The sequence below is a fragment of the Brassica oleracea genome, chromosome C9, assembly GCF_000695525.1.
Source record: "Brassica oleracea var. oleracea cultivar TO1000 chromosome C9, BOL, whole genome shotgun sequence".
Classification (NCBI taxonomy): Eukaryota; Viridiplantae; Streptophyta; class Magnoliopsida; order Brassicales; family Brassicaceae; genus Brassica; species Brassica oleracea.
In genome coordinates, this window is record NC_027756.1 from 1,955,923 (window position 1) to 1,975,079 (window position 19,157).

At 33.5% G+C, this 19,157-nt stretch overlaps 4 protein-coding genes and 1 long non-coding RNA gene across 6 annotated transcripts; all 5 read left to right on the plus strand.

Moving 5' to 3' along the window:
* The first annotated feature begins 923 nt into the window (after positions 1 to 923).
* On the plus strand, positions 924 to 3,363 carry LOC106315852 (LOB domain-containing protein 25). Of its 2 annotated transcripts, none has more exons than XM_013753680.1 (2): positions 924 to 1,234; positions 2,920 to 3,363. In XM_013753680.1, the coding sequence occupies exon 2, from the start codon at positions 2,937 to 2,939 to the stop codon at positions 3,330 to 3,332; it is 396 nt and encodes a 131-aa protein (XP_013609134.1). In that variant the 5' UTR covers positions 924 to 1,234; positions 2,920 to 2,936; the 3' UTR covers positions 3,333 to 3,363. The 2 variants fall into 2 exon arrangements, with proteins under 2 accessions (XP_013609134.1, XP_013609135.1); XM_013753681.1 differs by having other exon boundaries at positions 928 to 1,222.
* Positions 3,364 to 6,877: 3,514 nt separating this feature from the next.
* LOC106316842 (oleosin S2-2) lies at positions 6,878 to 8,192 on the plus strand. Its single transcript, XM_013754705.1, has 2 exons — positions 6,878 to 7,299; positions 7,621 to 8,192. Exons 1-2 carry the CDS (start codon positions 7,156 to 7,158, stop codon positions 8,041 to 8,043), a joined length of 567 nt encoding a protein of 188 aa, XP_013610159.1. The 5' UTR covers positions 6,878 to 7,155; the 3' UTR covers positions 8,044 to 8,192.
* Positions 8,193 to 11,217: 3,025 nt separating this feature from the next.
* LOC106319459 (chlorophyll a-b binding protein 5, chloroplastic-like) lies at positions 11,218 to 12,381 on the plus strand. Its single transcript, XM_013757787.1, has 2 exons — positions 11,218 to 11,466; positions 11,654 to 12,381. Exons 1-2 carry the CDS (start codon positions 11,318 to 11,320, stop codon positions 12,303 to 12,305), a joined length of 801 nt encoding a protein of 266 aa, XP_013613241.1. The 5' UTR covers positions 11,218 to 11,317; the 3' UTR covers positions 12,306 to 12,381.
* A 1,377-nt stretch (positions 12,382 to 13,758) lies between these two features.
* On the plus strand, positions 13,759 to 15,496 carry LOC106316885 (probable E3 ubiquitin-protein ligase ARI3). The gene has a single exon (XM_013754754.1). The coding sequence runs from the start codon at positions 13,782 to 13,784 to the stop codon at positions 15,372 to 15,374; it is 1,593 nt and encodes a 530-aa protein (XP_013610208.1). The 5' UTR covers positions 13,759 to 13,781; the 3' UTR covers positions 15,375 to 15,496.
* Positions 15,497 to 18,065: 2,569 nt separating this feature from the next.
* Positions 18,066 to 19,060, plus strand: LOC106317614. Its single transcript, XR_001265174.1, has 3 exons — positions 18,066 to 18,122; positions 18,236 to 18,269; positions 18,999 to 19,060. It is a non-coding gene; the product is annotated as an uncharacterized LOC106317614 (long non-coding RNA).
* Positions 19,061 to 19,157: the final 97 nt, after the last annotated feature.

Genomic DNA, 19,157 nt, shown 5'->3' on the forward strand with positions numbered 1-19,157 from the left:
ATTCATAATCATTAATTGACGTATTTATGTAAATTATATTAGGTAATTTCGTAGCTTTTATTTAAGGAAAAAATATACATTTCCTATATTTTAGGTTAATATAATGTTCTCTAGTGTTATATAATTATGGAATAATGTGACACCATTAGATTAAACTATACTTTATATTAGATGCTCTGGAATTCTTTAATTTTTATACTTTATAAATAATTTAAAGTCATTTTAAAAAATTCAAAATATAACGTATAAGAAAAAATCTAATTTTTTATTATATGGTTAATGTGATTGTTTAATTTTTTTTAATAATATGAATTTAAACAAAAATGAAGAAGGATGCAAAAATTGTTATCAAATCTTTATTATTTATAATCATTAATTGACATATATATGTAAATCATATTAGGTAATTCCGTAGCTTTTATTTAAGGAAAGAATACACATTTCCTATATTTTAGGTTAATATAATGTTCTCTAGTGTTATATAATTATGGAATAATGTGACACCATTAGATTAAACTATACTTTATATTAGATGCTCTGGAATTTTTTGAAATGAAATTTAGAAGGCATTTAGAGTGCCACCTAGGATTTGAGGTTTTTTTTAATTAATACAAAATTAAGGTTCTAATTTTTGAAAAGATTCTCAATTAATATATAGGGTATTTAATTAGAAATTTTAAAAGTGTCAATATTTTCAGAAAGATGAACAGTTATATCAAGAGGGTTATATGTTAACGGCTACCTAACTTCAATTCATTCAAACAAAATGCCAGTACACATGCCGGATTTGCTCAGATTCTCAACAGTTCTGATGTCTTTGTAACTTTGTATCACAAAGTAATCAATTACTGAAAATTTATTAAATGGTGTTAAATTTTCCACAGTTTAGAGTTATTCCTTTTTAGTCCACTATTTTAGGTCCTCAATCAGTTGAGGCCAATTTGTATTTTTGCAATTGCATTATATTCATCTTCTTTCTCGCTCATACCACCAAAAATGCCTTTTGCCCCTCTCTCCAACTTTCCCCTTAGAGATCCTCTTTCTCTCCAACTAGGGTTTCCTCTCTAAACACAACAAAAGAATCCCAATAATTGAATTGAAAATCTCCTTGAGTTTTTAAATCTCTCCTTCTTATAGTAAAGATACAAACGAGAGAAACAAAGAAGATCAAACCATTCTGGGTAGATATCTCGAGCACTTTCTCTTGTTGCTCCATTAAAAGGTAAGACCAAAGGTATTACATATTCTATACTCAGTAATTATTCACGCATAAACATACTTGTATAATATACATAGACTGTACTGCTATGTTGATTGGTTATATTATATTAGAGAGTTTAGATCATGGTGATTTGATCACTGATCTTGAGATTTGCAAGTTATAATTAGACGACCTTTATTTACAAAAAAAAGTTACAGTTGAACTTGTAGTCTAGATTTCACGACTTAGATGTGTTGAAGGTACCATACTCATAACAATAAACCTTAAGTATATATAAAGCAATTTAATTAGGTCGTAGATTCAAGAAACTAAACCAATATATAGAAGTGGAGAGATCTCAGAGTCAGAGAGACAGAGAGTGATGTGATGATAAAATCAAGAAAAGCTGCTAAATTAAACGCCAAGAACAAAAATTCAACGGCAAGGGTGTTTTTAGGTTCGAATTAAAGAAAACGAGTAATCACAAATTTCCACGAACTTTTTTCTTTAATTTTCCAATGTTTTTAACCAAACTTGGTGGTTCACAAATACTCATACTTACAACGAAAGCCATGTTATTTAAAAAAAAAAGATATAGCTCTAGTGTATGAAACGAAAAAAAAATGTACATATACTTTCTTTAAAATTCTTATGAAAATTATCACAATTGAATTTAATTCATGTATGTGAAAACAAGTTGTTTTCGTATTTTGAGAAGTACATGATCGTTGAACAAAAAAAAGAGAAGTACATGATCCCGTCAGATTTTACCAACCAAATACTCTAGAACGTAAAAACTAATACATCCAGATTAAAATCTATCCCAAAGATAATATGTAAAACTAATTTATTATATAGGAATGTCTAGGATACATGTATATAGTGCAGGGGAGAAGCCACCTTAGAGCATGTTTAACGGGGGTTCTTAACAGAATATAGTAATCTGTTTCTTAATTTTTAATTAAAAAGCTTAAGAACCGGTTCTTAAATAACCTCCATTAAACATGTTCTTATATTCTATGGGTGCATGTGCGGGTGTAACAATATTTATCTTTCAAATTTTGCGAGACAAATCAATAAAGATTTGGTAGATCTGATGGTAAAAACATAGGTTGTACACCCTCTTAGACCATCGTTATCGGTGAAATTCTTTTTGGATTTCTTAAAAAACATTTTTTTTTTGGTTTGGCTGATTTAAAAAAAAAATTAAAAAAAAAATCAATAACGGGCCGCTAAAATCGGTTCTTAACTCACGCCTTTTGTGACCGACTCTTAGCAAATTTGTGGGGGCCACTACCTCTTTTAGTGTAAAAACCCTCTAAAAACTAGAGATAATTATGCCCTTACAACTCAGGTTCCCTTCTTATATCTTTTTTTTTTGTAATTAATAGTGCACCCACTATACAAAAGTACTAGCTTCGCCCCTGATATAGTTGTTTGATATGTGGTATTAAATGGTAAAAAATCTAAGGGTAATGAATTTTGGGGGATAAAAGACATAAATAACATCATTTGTCATGTAACCAACTACATTGATGATGAGATTACTATCTCTACTTAGCTTTCTTACTAAAAATAATGAATTCTGAGGCTAAAAATACTAATGACTTCTTATGTCTTATAACCAACTATGATGACACAATCTTATACTAGTTAAATGAAAAAATATGTATATGATTACATCTTTCTTTTTTTCATTTCCGCGACTGAAAATTCAGGGGATATATAACCAAAAATGTCATCATCGTATTCGAACTACACAAACTCACCGTGCGCAGCATGCAAGTTCCTCCGGCGGAAATGCACGTCAGACTGCGTATTCGCACCATATTTTCCACCAGAGGAACCTTTAAAGTTTGCGAACGTCCACCGGATCTTCGGAGCAAGCAACGTGAGCAAGATCCTCCATGAAGTGGCCCCGCATCAACGGGAAGACGCGGTGAACTCGCTGGCTTACGAGGCGGAGGCACGGCTAAAAGATCCAGTGTATGGCTGCGTTGGGGCCATCTCGGTGCTTCAAAGAGAGGTCTTGAGGCTGCAAAGGGAGCTAGAGGAGACAAATGTTGATCTCATGAGATACGATAGTTTTCTTGGCGGTGAGACGTCGGCTTATGGGGGACGTAGAGGTTGACTGGTCAACGGGATGTTGATTAGCGGCGGAGAAGTATAAAGACAGAGAGTGGATGGTTGATGTGATGTAAGTGATTAGGATATCTTCGTATGTATGTGTATGTAAATGTACTTTATGTATGTGTATATTATATACTTTTATGCGTATGAAAAAAAAAAAAACTTATGCGTATGTGTCATTTAAATTGTATTTTTCTTTTACGTGGGAGGTCAAAGGATTTTCTGAATACGGTGAAAGAAAATAATTAATTGATGTATGTGCTTGTGTTGGGTTCTTACTTCTTAGCTATAAGAAGATAGTAAATTTCGTTTATAGTGACAAACAAACAAAAAAGCTTGTTTATTCCCTTGTTTTTTTTTGCTGATTATTTTTCTTTTCTGAAACGCTTCTCCCTTGTTAAGAAAACTAATCAAGGTTTCTTATTCTGCTAACAATGAGATGATTTAATTGGTTAAAATACTTCTGGCTGAAGTTAGGTAGCACATTTAGCAAAGTATTTTGAGGTTCTACAATGGGTGAGGTCTTAGATTGAGTATGTCTGTGTAAAATGTCAATGAAGCAATATTAATATTATATGATATTTAAAAGCATATATTTTAATGTCGATATTTTTGAATAGACTCACGAGAAAGCAAGCTAATAATTAGCTGTTTGATTACACACGCTAGTCACTGGTCAGAAACATCATTTGCTAATATTCTAATTTAGTTGAGCGATTGTATAAATTTTGTCGACATGAGGAAAATTTTAAATAAATAATCGATTGCTGAAAACATGAAGTTTACTACCTTTAAATAAGCACATCTTCATAGGGAATCTCTTTTTAAAGTCGGTCCATTTTTATTCATGTCATTTGGCGGCGACCCAACAACCAAATTATTCACATACAAATTAACTCACCAAGAAGGAAAGAACCCACTCTGGATTAATTACGACTGATGATCATTTAAAAAAAATAAAAGACTGAGTATAATATCCAAAAAATCTTTAAACCACAAGTTTAGATATTCATCTTAAGTATAAAGAGTGTTCTAGTTTTGTAATCAATTCCATTTTTATGACAAAACATTATCAGAAATAACAAAATTAAAAATTATAAGGTGAAAATGTTTTATTACAGAATAAATCATCCGTTTAGATTCTAGTATAAAGAATGTTTTTTTTAATGAATGATTTAAATATTCACTCAATCCCTTTCATATTATTTAATTAAGTTTTTCTTAAAAATAATAATTAAGATTAAATTATTTTAATAAATAAAAATCAATGTTACTTAAACGGTAATAAATTATCTTTTTAACTCTCAATGTTTTTTCATAACTATATCAATTCATTTAATAGGCATAGACATATGGGGTGATTGCTTGGGCCGTAAAAATTGACTTTAACTTTAACTTTTGTCTACAACATGTAAATCATCAATCATGTTTTATCTTGTTTTTTTTAAAGCTACAACAAAAAAGATAAAAAAATAGCTTTAAAATTTTTATTTTCTAAAGCCCTATCTTTTTTTGGATGTAGAAAATATTTTGCTGTAGGAATCAATTTTAAAGCTACATCTTTTACAACTAAATCAAAAAAATCATACAAACTAAATTTTACAGTAAAATTCATACAGTTACAGTCCAACCAATCACCCCTATAATATTTTTTTTTCCATTGCGCAAATGACACCATTGAGAAGATCAACTTGTTTATACTTTCATATTTTTTAAATTATTTTCCTGTGACAAAACTAATATTATATATTGAAATTTTGGCTGTGAATTTCTTAGTATAAAAAAAATTTAACTAGGCTATGTAATACAAATCTAATCGGTTGTGTAAATTATTTACATGTTATATTTATAATGTATAAATCTACATACATATGCTATATATATGTGTATGTCGACTTCCACGCTTGGATTTCCATGTCGACTTCAGGACAAGTGGATTCAGGATTATGTTAAGACACGAGTCAGCCTCAGAAACAGTAACTATGAGGTACATTTTCTGCTACCATCATTTCATTTTAACCTTTTTATTTATCAGAACATGTTATTTATTACACTATATATCACTGTCTACTACAGAAATATGATTGTTCTGCCATGTGATATATCATCTCATATTGCACATCTTTAGACTTTTCCTCAATTATTTCCTTCCATTCTCCTCCGGTTCTCCTATATTTTTCGTTGTTGCCATAATTACAAAATGATAACAAATCGTTTACATCTTGAAAATAATCCACAACGTAGGGAATTTCAAAGGAAAATATCTAATTTATTAATTATTTGTCACGGGTTCACTCCATTTTTTACAATTTAACTTTTCTATTTAACATTTAGACCACAAAAAGTTTTCAGGGAGGAGATGGCCGTGTTACTGGTATAAATTAACATTTAGACCAAAAGAAAGAGTTTGAGATCAGTCTCATCGTTAGAAAGGCGGGAGGGAGCACACAAAAGAAAACGTAAAACGGGCCATACATGGGCCCAATTGCGGAACATAGGAATGAGAGAGAAGTTTGTCATCTCATTATCAAGTAGCAGTGGACCACCACTAAACCGCCAACAGCTTAGAAAGGTCCAATAACCAGAAATGAAAAAGCCTTGTTCTACGGACGACGTCGCTTTCTTTGATTAGACAACTGTAAGTAAAAAAAATCATAACGAGTGTTCAATGGAAATTGTCAATGAGAAACCCTAATGGGAATTTTCAATGAGAGTTCCCGATGAAAAATCGCTATAAAATTCTCACAACAAATATCTCAATTATATGTATATATAAATATTTATATTTTATTAAATGAATTTTAAAATCATGAGAACTTTTTTCCATTATTTTAAATGAGATACTTGGAGAATGGTTCTTGTGATTTTAAGAACTCCCGGTTTAAAGCCACTGGGCCACCATAGTATGCTCGTGTTACAAAAGCGATCAAACCATGGTTCCAAACGATGGACATTTTGAATTCTCCGGTTGAGTAGTTATTGTTACTTCTGCTGCATTGTCCATGTTAGGCTAGCGACGCAAACTAGTACTACTAATAGAATCGTTGATAATTACATTGCATGCGGCTACGGCCGAGTATAAAACATATATAATCTTTTGTTTAATAGTAAGATATAATTTTTTATTTTTTTTTGCTAACCGAGTATCCTGGCCCCACCGAGGTGGTCTAGACTAGAGACCGAAGTGAGCATGGACGCTGCCAGGGCGTCACCATGTGGCTCACCGTGTAACGGTCTTCGGCTCGGGTGCTGCAGCCCACATGTAAATTTTCGCAGTGGCCAAGGCTCGAACCCAGGGACGGGCACTCCAGCTGGAGCTCCTATACCACCAGACCAAAGCAACTTGGTTATATAATTTTATGTTGGACATAAATTTGGATTCGATATAATAATTTAAACTATTGTTTTGGCGGCTTCAACTAACACAAGTAGGATTATTTATTTGTAGCTGTTTTTAAAAATGATCAACAACAAAATAAATAAAAGGGAAACTTGAGTTTGTCATACAAGTGCATCTGGATGCATTAAGGTGAGAGTATTTGTATAAACCGAATGTATATAGTTTGTTTTTATTTGAATACGGTGGGCGAGAAGAACAAAAAGATGATCAGGCAATGAATGAAACTTGGAAATCATGCAAAGCCACACCTCTACCTTCACCACATTCTTACGTGTCCTCTTCTCTTCATCCCAAATCTCCTTTTTACTACAAAAAAAAATCTTTCAGTTCCATTTATATATGTTCTGCTGCAACAACAACTTCTATATATCTCATCTACCACTTTTGTGATTAGACTTTGTAATTTCAAATCATATCAATCGATATGGCGAGTGTGGACAGGCGTGTGCATGTCGACCCAACTGACAAACGGATTCATGTTCAGCCGCAGTACGAAGGTGATGTCGGTTATGGTTATGGCTATGGTGGTCGTGCCGATTACAAGAGTAGCGGCCCCTCTAGTAACCAAGTACTTTTGTGTTCTTCTTTTTAGCTTTTTTTTTTCTTTTTCTTTTCTCTTATATGAAACTCATGAGCTTAGAACTTCAAGTCCGTTTCATTAGTCCATTTTGTTTTCAAGTCCTATAATTCCTATAAATTAGGACTTAAAATCAGAGTTTGCACGATAGCACCACTTACACGTGTATGTATGCATGCATGCATGTATATATAGGATCATATATCCAGATGGTCATGGTTTGGATTTATTACAATTTGAGTTCTGACATTAAAAAAAGGGTCTAAATAAACAACTCAATAAATAAACTCGAGTTTATCGACATACATGCAGATCGTGGCACTTATAGTAGGAGTTCCCGTTGGTAGCTCACTGCTAGCCTTAGCTGGACTCACTCTAGCCGGCTCAGTGATAGGTTTGATGCTCTCTGTTCCGCTCTTCCTCCTCTTCAGTCCCGTTATTGTCCCGGCCGCTATCACCATCGGGCTAGCTGTGACCGCAATCTTGGCTTCTGGGTTGTTTGGGCTGACGGGTCTAAGCTCGGTCTCATGGGTCCTAAACTACCTCCGTGGGACGAGTGATACGGTTCCGGAGCAATTGGACTACGCTAAGCGCCGTATGGCTGACGCAGTAGGCTATGCTGGCCAGAAGGGAAAAGAGATGGGTCAGTATGTGCAGGATAAGGCCCATGAAGCACATGATACTAGTCTTACCACTGAGACCACTGAGCCCGGTAAGACAAGGAGGCACACATAAAACTGCGGGCTTTTGTTGGAAAGGCGATTATGTAATTTTACTTTCGTGTCCCAGTTTCTTCCTTCTAGAATCTTCTGTGAATATGTATGTGTACGTTCATTTTGTCATGTCAAAATAAAAATAGCTGTGAGTGAAATAAGAACGAAATAAACCTGTTATCTTTTTTTTTTTTGTGGGATAACGAATGTCTTAAAATACTATTAGTCTAGACTCTAATGAAAATCTACAGATAGAGAACTCAAATTCTATCTAGTATAGATCCAATGCTAAAGAAGAACATATATAATCATGTTTGAGTCTGTAGTATTCCTGATGTCGAACTTAATCTAACAGTTAAACAAATCTTGGTGGAATATGGTATCTACATTAGCGGTTAACAGAACTTGTTGAAATGTCAGATGGCTTTATAACGTTATAATTATTCAAGCAGGATTATATTAGTGCCGTTGATTGATATGCTATATATCGGTTCTTTGACTTATTTACACATTCAATGCTCGCGATAAGTAAGAACATTGTCTCATGCAATTAAATCTTTCTGCTAATCTACAATAAAAGTTTAGTTAATTAGATCATTCCTTGAACCAAGGCACAATTCCTCTCGTAGTGTATGGTTCCCGACAAAACAACTTATCATTCGAGCATTTTGTTTAGTTTTCTTGTCATGAATGTTCCATCTACATGAAGATTACGTCTATACCAAGTTACCTTTCTTTCAGAGAAAAAAACGTGAATATTTTCTCAAACACATTAACTTTGGTTCGTTAAATAATTGTAGAACCTGGATTTGGTTCTTTAATAGAGTACACTAGCAGAATCATATATCCTTCCAAAATGTTCTTCCGTCTACACTAGAAGTTGATCATTAGTCCCCAACTTATTCCTCATTTCACCGGTTTTCAAATCATGATTTTTTTCTCAATTTATTTATGAACTTATCAACTATGTTCTTACTCAATTACTGAAATTGACTTTTCCATGAGCACGTGTGCTTTCCAGCAAAAAAGTTCTCACAACAAGAAACTCAGGCTGATGTATTGCAATCAGCAGATCTTCCCAAGGAAACAACTCTTAGCGAAGAGTGCTTCAGTTTTTCATTAGCTCACGCAAGCGAATTTTGATGAACTTCTAGCTAGCTTTTAAGGACAAGTTGTCTGAAATGTCCAGATTCAAGGCACTAGAGCAGAGCCTCTAGTAATGTCTGCTTTGTCATCCCTTCTCGGTTTCTAGAAGGGATAAATTGTTTGACGATATCTCTTTCTTTGTAATCTCTTATGATCTGAAGATAGCTCACTGAGAGTCTCTTTGATGGAAGGGTCTGAGCCAGTGTCTCGAAAAAACTTCTCTTGATTATTCAGAATACATCACAGAGATTAAAAGATGCATAGAGTTGCTTTTTGCAGTATTACCCGTACCATCACAATCAGAACTGGTAAAATTGTGAAGGTGATGCATAACATTTGTATAGCCTTCAGAGACCATTTATCTGTTGAGACACAGCTTAGCCTTGCTGATAATGGTCATCCCCTCATTCCTTTTAAGATAATTGTATGATTTTTATATTTAGTTGACTAATAATTTTTTTTTTGATATTTACGAGAAGTTTCCTGGTCTCCACATTGTAGGTCCAGACTAGCCACTGGCAGGCTTAGAGTCTTTGGCGATCGCTTGGTATGGATCAGGCCACGTGTTGGTCTCTTCGGGCTGAAGAGCCCATGTGAAATCCTCGGTGGCCAGTGCAAATCGAATTCGGGGCTGTACTTGCAGCCACGAGCCGTATACCACCGGACTAACTCCTCATGGTTAGTTGACTAATAATTTCTGATGTAGTTTTTTATCGGTCCTTTTTTATCAACTCAAATAAAAAAAATGTCTTATCAAAATGTTACTTTTTGGAAAGGCAATGAAAAGATGAATTAGATGAAGATTTTTTTAAGAAAGGTCTTATCAGCGCAAAATCTCAAGCATAGCCAATAGGAAAGAAGAGAAACCTCATGAGTGTGTAGGAACATTATCCAACTAGATTAAGACCGCGCCTTTTGAAATAATAAATATATATTGAATAATTAAAAGTCAGTAACTATTACATATATAATTAAATTGGTGCAAACGTATAAATCAATTTTATTAATCTAAACAATTTTTTAAAAAATTTGATAGGATATATAATTAAATTTAAATGATATTAACATACATAGTATATTTTTAATATAATGTCTATTAAATGATGTTTTCTACTAATATGTTTTTCTTATCATGTGTATCTTTAATAGCAAAAATTTTAAATTACTGATAACAAAATTTTCATTGTGGGATTAATAATTTTAGTAATTTATAATTTTAAAAAATTTATCAATGTTAGTTCAAAAATTTTATCAAAAAAATTATTCAAAGTAAATTTTGAAATTAAAATATTTATTTATTCAATATGGTTTATAGTTTAATTTAGAATGATATATATACATATATATTTTAAATCTTAATGATTAATTAAATTAGTCTTTTATTTATATGATTTTGTAATCATTTGTATTTTGTCATAACAAAAAATTTAAGCCATGGATCGCAAAATATGATTATAATATGGTTATTGTGATTTTTTTAAAATTATTTTAATAGTTTAAAATTAAAAAAAAATTGATAGAAGATACATTATTTTTTTATCAGATCTTTATTATTCAAAATCATTACTTTAGTCACATTAGGCAATTCCGTAATCTTTATTTAAGGAAATAATAAATGACATTAATAATGAATTTATGTTTAGTTTAATAAAAAGCTTATAATATAATTAGATGAACGAACATATTTCTCTAATAATTCTAAAAATCATCCTAGTGATGACACGTGACTACAAAAAGAAGCGGTAATGTTTTACAAATAATATATAGGGGATATCCTCTATGCACAAGATCTTCCACTGCCACGTGGCACATCCATAGCCTCCAGCAATCTCTTAGTCAGTAGAAATCTAAACCAACCAATCAAAACTCGCTGACGTGTCTACCTCTAAGCAGAGAATCTTCTACGGACACGTGGCGAAACCATAGCCTCTAGCAATCTCCTCCACAATGTGTGAATCGAGTATGTGGAAATCCAAACTAACCAATCAGAACTCCCTGACATGTCCATATGCTAATCTCCATCAAGATAAACACCTTTCGATCTTTATTATAAAATCGAACATACATAACATAACACCAACCATCTCATCTTAACTTTGCTTGTTTTTCTCTTTCATTTGTGTTCTTGTTTGGAGTTAAGATATAAAAGAATGGCTACTTCAGCTATCCAACACTCCTCTTTTACTGGCCAAACGGCCCTGAAGCCCTCCAACGATCTCCTACGCAAAGTCGGAGCTTCCAACGGTGGTGGCCGCGTCGTCATGCGTCGTACCGTCAAGTCTACTCCTCAGAGCATCTGGTTCCTACACCAATCTTCTCTCTATTTTTCATGTTCTTATAATTTTGGAAAAAGTTTTTGGTTATAAATATTAAAAATAATTAAAAAGCTCCCAAGTATTGCGTTTTTTAATCTATTTAATTATACTTTAAAACTACAAAATATTCAGTTTCCATTGAGGTTAGTTTATACTTTATATACAACATAGGTATGGACCAGACCGTCCCAAGTACTTAGGTCCATTCTCAGAGAACACACCGTCATACCTAACCGGTGAATACCCCGGAGATTACGGCTGGGACACCGCCGGTCTCTCGGCCGACCCTGAAACCTTTGCCAAGAACCGTGAGCTCGAAGTTATCCACAGCAGATGGGCAATGCTAGGCGCTTTAGGCTGCACCTTCCCAGAGATTCTCTCCAAAAACGGAGTCAAATTCGGAGAAGCCGTATGGTTCAAGGCAGGATCTCAGATCTTCTCAGAAGGAGGACTTGACTACCTCGGAAACCCTAACTTGATCCACGCGCAAAGCATTTTAGCTATTTGGGCATCTCAAGTTGTGCTAATGGGTTTAATCGAAGGGTACAGAATCGGAGGTGGGCCCCTTGGTGAAGGTCTTGACCCGCTTTACCCGGGTGGGGCGTTTGACCCGTTGAACTTAGCTGAGGATCCAGAGGCGTTCTCGGAATTGAAAGTGAAGGAGCTAAAGAACGGTCGGCTTGCCATGTTCTCCATGTTTGGATTCTTTGTCCAAGCGATTGTTACTGGTAAAGGTCCGATTGAGAACTTGTTTGATCATGTTGCGGACCCTGTGGCTAACAATGCATGGGCTTACGCCACCAACTTTGTTCCCGGAAAATAGAATTTGATTGGATTAATTTATGTAATTTTTTTTTGTATCTTTCAACTTTTAAATATTTAAGTCTCTTGGTTTGATATGCTTGGTGAAAAAAATATATAAACCTACCAAACAAAACACCGCATGAACATCCAAAATGTGTACCGTTTGTAGATTTTATTTTAATACTAATAATTATGCTATTACAAACTATAAAAAATATTACTTAACCGCCGTATCGGATTCAAACCACTAGACCAAAGAGGTTTCTACAAAACCAAGTGTCCAAGTCCAACTATGTCTAGACAACAGAAGTTGAACTTGTTATAGAAGCTAGTAACTAAAAAAACAAAGATCTGTCAACACAAAGACCGAACCACTGTTCTTCGAAGGCCAAAAGTAACAACAATACACATTTTTTTGGTCTTCTCTTTTCTCTATTTTCAAATTCTACTATCCATAAAGGTGGGAAAAATTAAATATATAATAGATATATTTTGCTACGTACCAACCAATATTCTCACGGAGTAGCTAAAGAGCCTAAAATGGAGAGAAGATAACTAATACCAAATCCAACAAATAAAGATTATTTATCTGTTCTTCATCGGTTTCCGACACTGCAACTGCTTCATAAACTTAAATCATAAGTTTGGATTTGCTATAGTTTTTAGAGTTTACAGAATTACCCAATATTTCTGTTTATTTATGTTTATGTATCCATACATTCTTGAATTATGATTAAGCCCTCATCTTTGATGATCAACAAGAAATAAATTAAGCCCTCATCTGTGTTTATTTATTTTATTTTCTGGATGTTTTTTTTTGTTAAAAGACCGTTTGTATTGTTTTTTTTTTGAATATTCAGCTTTAATTACATTACGATTTTTGAAAGTAAATAACCATTAAAATTAAACCGTTAACTTGGAATCTCAAAAGAACTTGGTTAGTAAAAAAAGAACTTGGTTAGTTGCTTCGACCAGAGAAATCCGAGGATGTAAAGTATGGACCAAAAAAACTATGGTAAAATATTTGTAGTGGGTTAATAATACTTGTATAGTTGTATTTGTTTCTCTTTTAATAATCTAAGAATTTTTTTTAAGATAATCTTAATAAAAATAATAATACATTTTCCGTGCTAGGATTCTATTAAGATTTTATGGTGAAATATTAACTTTTTATGAGCCTTGTTTACAAAAAAAAAAAAATATTAACTTTTTATATAATTTATTATGAAAAGATATTAACAAGGCTCCGGAAATTTAGCATATACAGTATTTAACTGACTAAGATTCGAACAATCCAAATATTTCCTTTTTATATTAATATAGTAAGGAAAGAAAGAGATCTTGTACTAAGGAAATATGTTACACTTATCTATAAAAAAACCAAAAACCAAATCCCGAAGGATTTGCGTGATTTAAGTCTAATAAATATTCTCTTAGATTTAATCGGTCTCTGCTTCTTCCTCTACGGTGTCTCTTGGTTGATCTTTTCGTAGCCATGGATGACGACTATTACTTGAGCTGCGAGGAGGACGAGGAAGAAAAAGAAGAAGAGGAGGATGATTATGATAAGGATGATAATGATCAATATGAGCAGGCTCACCGTGACGAGTCCACAAAATCAACTAGCCAAATCATCACGAATGAATCACTTGTAGCCGCACAGAAGGAAGTTTTGGTTAGGGTTATGGAACTGCTCACTCTCAAGAAAAGCCAAGCAAGGACTCTTCTCATTCATTACCGATGGAACGTCGATAAACTATTAGATGTTTATAGTGAAAGAGGCAAAGAGAGTCTATTCAAAACTGCTGGTCTAACTGTCTTTGCTCATACGTCCTTGTCTGAATCTAGATACTCTTTGAGGAAGAAGATGACTTGTGAGATCTGCATGGACGACGATTTACAAAGCTACACGATGACGAGGATGGACTGTGGTCATTGCTTTTGTAACAACTGTTGGAAGGAGCATTTTACCGTGAAGATCAACGAAGGTATGAGCAAAAGAATCACATGCATGGCTCATAAATGCAACGCGATTTGCGATGAAGATGTTGTTAAGAAGCTAGTTTATCCCGAACTAGCCGAGAAGTTTGATCGTTTCCTCGTTGAGTCGTACGTTGATGATAACAAGAGGGTCAAGTGGTGTCCAAGCACGCCTCATTGCGGTAACGCGATAAGGAGAGAAGATGATGGTGGCGAGGTTGAGTGCTCGTGTGGTCATCAGTTCTGTTTCAGCTGTCTAAGTGAGTCTCACTCTCCTTGCTCTTGCTTGATGTGGAAGCTGTGGAAAAAGAAGTGTGAAGATGAGTCCGAGACGCTTAACTGGATAACGGTCCACACTAGGATGTGTCCTAAATGCAGCAAAGCTGTTCAAAAGAGTGATGGATGCAACCTCATGACTTGTATCTGTGGCCAGCATTTTTGTTGGTTGTGTGGTGGGGCTACTGGTTTAAGCCATACATGGACTACTATCGATGGTCATAGTTGTGGTAAGTTCAAAGAAGAAAAGGTGAGGCAAATGGAGAGAGCCAAAAGGGATTTAAAACGGTATACACATTACTATCACCAATACAGATCACATACTGATTCATCAAAGCAAGAGTTTAAACTGAGAGAGAGTGTCCGCGAGAAGGTGGCGTCATTGTCGGAAAAGACACACAAGTCGGAGCAGAAATGGGCATCAAATGGAGCCGATCTGTTGTTCAGATCAAGAAAAGTTCTTTCATATACATATGTTTTTGCCTTCTACATGTTTGGTGAAGAACTGTTCAAAGATGAGATGAGTGATGAGGAAAGAGAGATGAAGAAGATTCTGTTTGAGAATCTGCAGCAGCAACTTATAGGTTATATTGAGAGGCTTTCCAAAACTCTGAACCAGCCTTTTGATTATTATAGTTCTGATGAGTTGGAGAAGATGAATGATGAGACCATGAGGTTTGGTATTGTGGTTGATAACCTCTGCAAGGAGATGTATGAGTGCATTGAGAATGAGTTGTTGGGTCCAACAGTAGCTGGACACAACCATAGCATTGCACCTTATAGATCGGAGGGGATAGAGAAAGCAATTGAGTTTGGTGCTGACATGGTCTGAGGTTCAAGCGGAGGGACTTCTATGTCTGAGCAAGATTCATGATCATGGAACTTGTTGAAGGCAAGTGCTCTTTGTAGCTTTTGCTTTGTAAACCGTCGATGCAGTGCACAATTGAACTTTTATTTTGGTGTTTCTGTTTCATTTTTAGTTAAAGTTGAGTTATTTCTTCTTCTTCTTCTTCTTCTTCATAGAGTAATGTGACTGTCTAGAGATGGCGCATCATCATTCCTTAGTTATATCAATGTTTTTAAACCTGACCCGGACTTTGGACACTGAACCGAATGACTTGGTAAAATAATATATTAGTTATGAAAATAAAAATATAGAAACTAAAATTTAATATTTCTAAATGTTTTTAAAACATAAAATAATAGTTTAGATATATATATATATATATATATTTATGTTTAAGAAACATTTAGAAAATATTTAATTTTAAATTTTTATTTTTATTTTTATTTGACATACAAAATATCAAAAAATAGTTTAGACTATTTAAAATTTTCTGTAACAAAGTAAAAGTTATGACATCTAAAAACAATCAAGACATAAAATTTATAAATATTTAAATGTATAGTGTGAATAATAAATTAAACTTCAAATCCAAAATAAACCAAAAGTAAAAGATCATTGTAATAAATTACGAAAATAAAATAACACCAAATCACATCTACTAAGTTTGGTTTTCTCTACATCATCGTTCACTTCATTTTTTCAGGTGGCATAGTGAAATCTTCATTAAAATCTAAAAATCACAAATATAAAACTAAAAAAAGAAACCTAACTTTTTTTCGCCAGCACCTAACTTATTAATTGGAAACTTAGAATATATAACATAATCTAAACAAAAACTAAAACTAAAAAATATTGCATATACAAAATCACATGTTTAACTAAAAAATATAATATTATTAATATAGACTATATATATAAATTATTTAAATTAAAAAAAATAAAATATTAATCAATTATTATAACATATTTACATCGAAGAATCACCTAGTTACTAGTTAAAAAAACAATTAATATTCAGTTTAATATGGGATTTTGTAACAAGAAAAAAAGAAACTGATTTGTCGTGTTAGGGTATGAATGGTTTCCCCGCTACCACCCGCAAACGCAGTTATTGCGGTTGTTAGCGGTTGTTGGCGTATTGCAATAATCACTCAAACCGCTCTTAACCGATTCAAACCGCTCTAAATCTTATAAATTCAAAAGTTGGTTCCAATTAGCGTTTGCGGCTGCGGGCGGTTGCAATAGGATAATTTTATTTTTAGAAAATAATATAAGTAAAAAAATAAAAATATTCAATAAAAATTTTAAATTGAAATCACAAAAAAACTAAAATATATCTATTATATTTAAATTAATATTATAAATTTTTCAATAAAAATATTCTATAATTTTTAAAAATTTAAAGCTATAACTTTCTAAATATAATTTTTATATTTATTATAATATTATGATTTTTGATATTTTTATAATTATATAAAATGTAAATATTGTTAATTTATTATTTAACCGCTGTTGCATTTGGTAGTTAACCAGTCATAAGTATCCCGCAAACGTACCAATTTTTAACCACATAACTAGTCGTACAAATCTCTTAAAACCGCTAAAAATTACAACCACCCGCATCCGCAAACTCCCGCAATCACAATCGAAACCGTTGTGTTTCAACCAGTCAGGCCTTTAGTCGACACTTGACACTTTGACAGTGCAGAGGTGCTTTTGACTCGTCTAAAGAGGAAAGAGTATTTTATTTTTGCTAAACTTCAAATCTAACAATAATAAAAGGAGAATAAGCTCAACAAAGAGAGGGTCCACGTCGGCATTAAAAATTTAGCCAATCATATGCGTCTATTATGTCATGTCATCACTCGACACTAGCAATTGGGTCGAATTATATGGGCTCTTCAGTTTTGGTTATGGCCCATATCAAGCCTACCTCTCTCCTTCGGCTCCGGCTCTTCTTCTCCATCACGATCGTTTCCACTCTCCTCAGCTCTCCGTTACTTTGCAATAACCAACACCCACTCTGAATGATTGATCCATGTTCTTAACTCCTTCATTTATGTCAGATGTACTCTTCCACCTCCCATTTGTTTTACACCTATATAAATTCTTTGTTGGTTAAGCAATTTACCAAAATCTACATCCTCCACAGTCGAAGATCAACCCTCATTCTTTTTTTGTCTGTTTCGAAATCTAGATCTAAAACGCAAACAGTTAACTCTTCCACATCCCCTCTCTCTCAGTAGCCGGTTGTCCCTTTTGATTGAAGGAGTTATACATCGGAGAAGAAGATGGTCTCCACCAAAGAGATAGAAAATTAGTGACTTCGAGCTATTGGGTGGTGTCTCTACCAGTGAAGGACTCTGCTTGGAAGCATTCCTTTGATACTCCTGTTTATCGGGAACTCAAGAGTTTCATCGATTCCATTGAAAATTAGCAAAGATCTCCCGATTGATCTCTTCCATTTCACAGCGTAAATTCCTAATCTTTGGGTTGGAACATTAAATCTCTCTCGAAGATGGTCTGCTCAAAGGTAATATTTTGCGTTTTCATCTCCGGATTGGATCATATTTGGAATTTGTTCTAGGTGATTATGATGATGATCATGATCTATTGAGATATGCAAATACTGATGATTAGTTTCTTTTGATGTTTTTCACAGAACAAGGAGAATCACAAAAAAAATTGCTCCATAGGGTGAACCGCAATAATAGAATATGAGAATCTTCTGAGGTATTGTTTTTGGAGCAGAATTTTAAATTGGATTCTACAGATTTTAATGATTTTGGTACTATTAATTAGCTTACGATTGTAGTCTCACCAATGTAATATTGTATATCCTTCAGATGGTGCTATTCTCCATCTCAATTAACCAAAGAGGTAAGCACATTGTCCCATCCATGATGTGTAGTTTTTGTTAAGACAGCCAATGTTTGGTATCAATGTGTCCACATGATTATCTCATGTTTAAGATTTTTAAGACTGAGATGGAGTAATTCAAAAGCACATATAGTATTAATGTTCTTTGATTTGCATATAATTTATAGTGATAAAATTATTTTAATTAAAAAAATTCAACAGAAAGGCCACGATCCAACAAGGAAGTTAAGCTTATCTCACAACAGTTACAATATTTTTTGCTAAATTGCAGGCCTACTTGATGTCCTATGTGATTTTATGTTGTCTTTTGTTCGAAAAGCCGTAACTTTCTCCTCTAATCCTTCGATAGAATTAATAATGGGGAAAATGAAATCTTTAGTATGTGATCAGTATGTTCTAAAAGGAAATGAAAACATATAGTAGTATTTCTCTAATTGCTTGCGTTTGCAGGAAAATACATGATCACCCTAAAGTATAGTGTGTTTGTGATTGTTTTATTCTAGCAATAATTGTTTAAGAATAAGAATGTTAGAAGAAAACTGTTTGTTTGATAGATTTTTGGATGGATTTGTTTTAGCTGTAGAGTATGGAATTATGTGTTTGTGTATTATTATTTCATAGCTGGAGACTGGATTGTGGAATCTTACAACCAAGTGTTTTCACTGCATATAATATAAAGAGTAAAAATCCTTGTGATGATACTATTTTTTGTTTGGCGTTACCTTCCAGAGTGCGTTAAATATTTGTCTGGCTGGTATTGAAGACACGACGGAGCTTTTTGAGACGCAACTACACTTTTGAAATATCAAACATGTTGCTAGAGGAAGCATTGACACTGGCTCGTGCCTTCAGCCACTTTCTTAACATGATAGGCGTTGCCAAAACCCA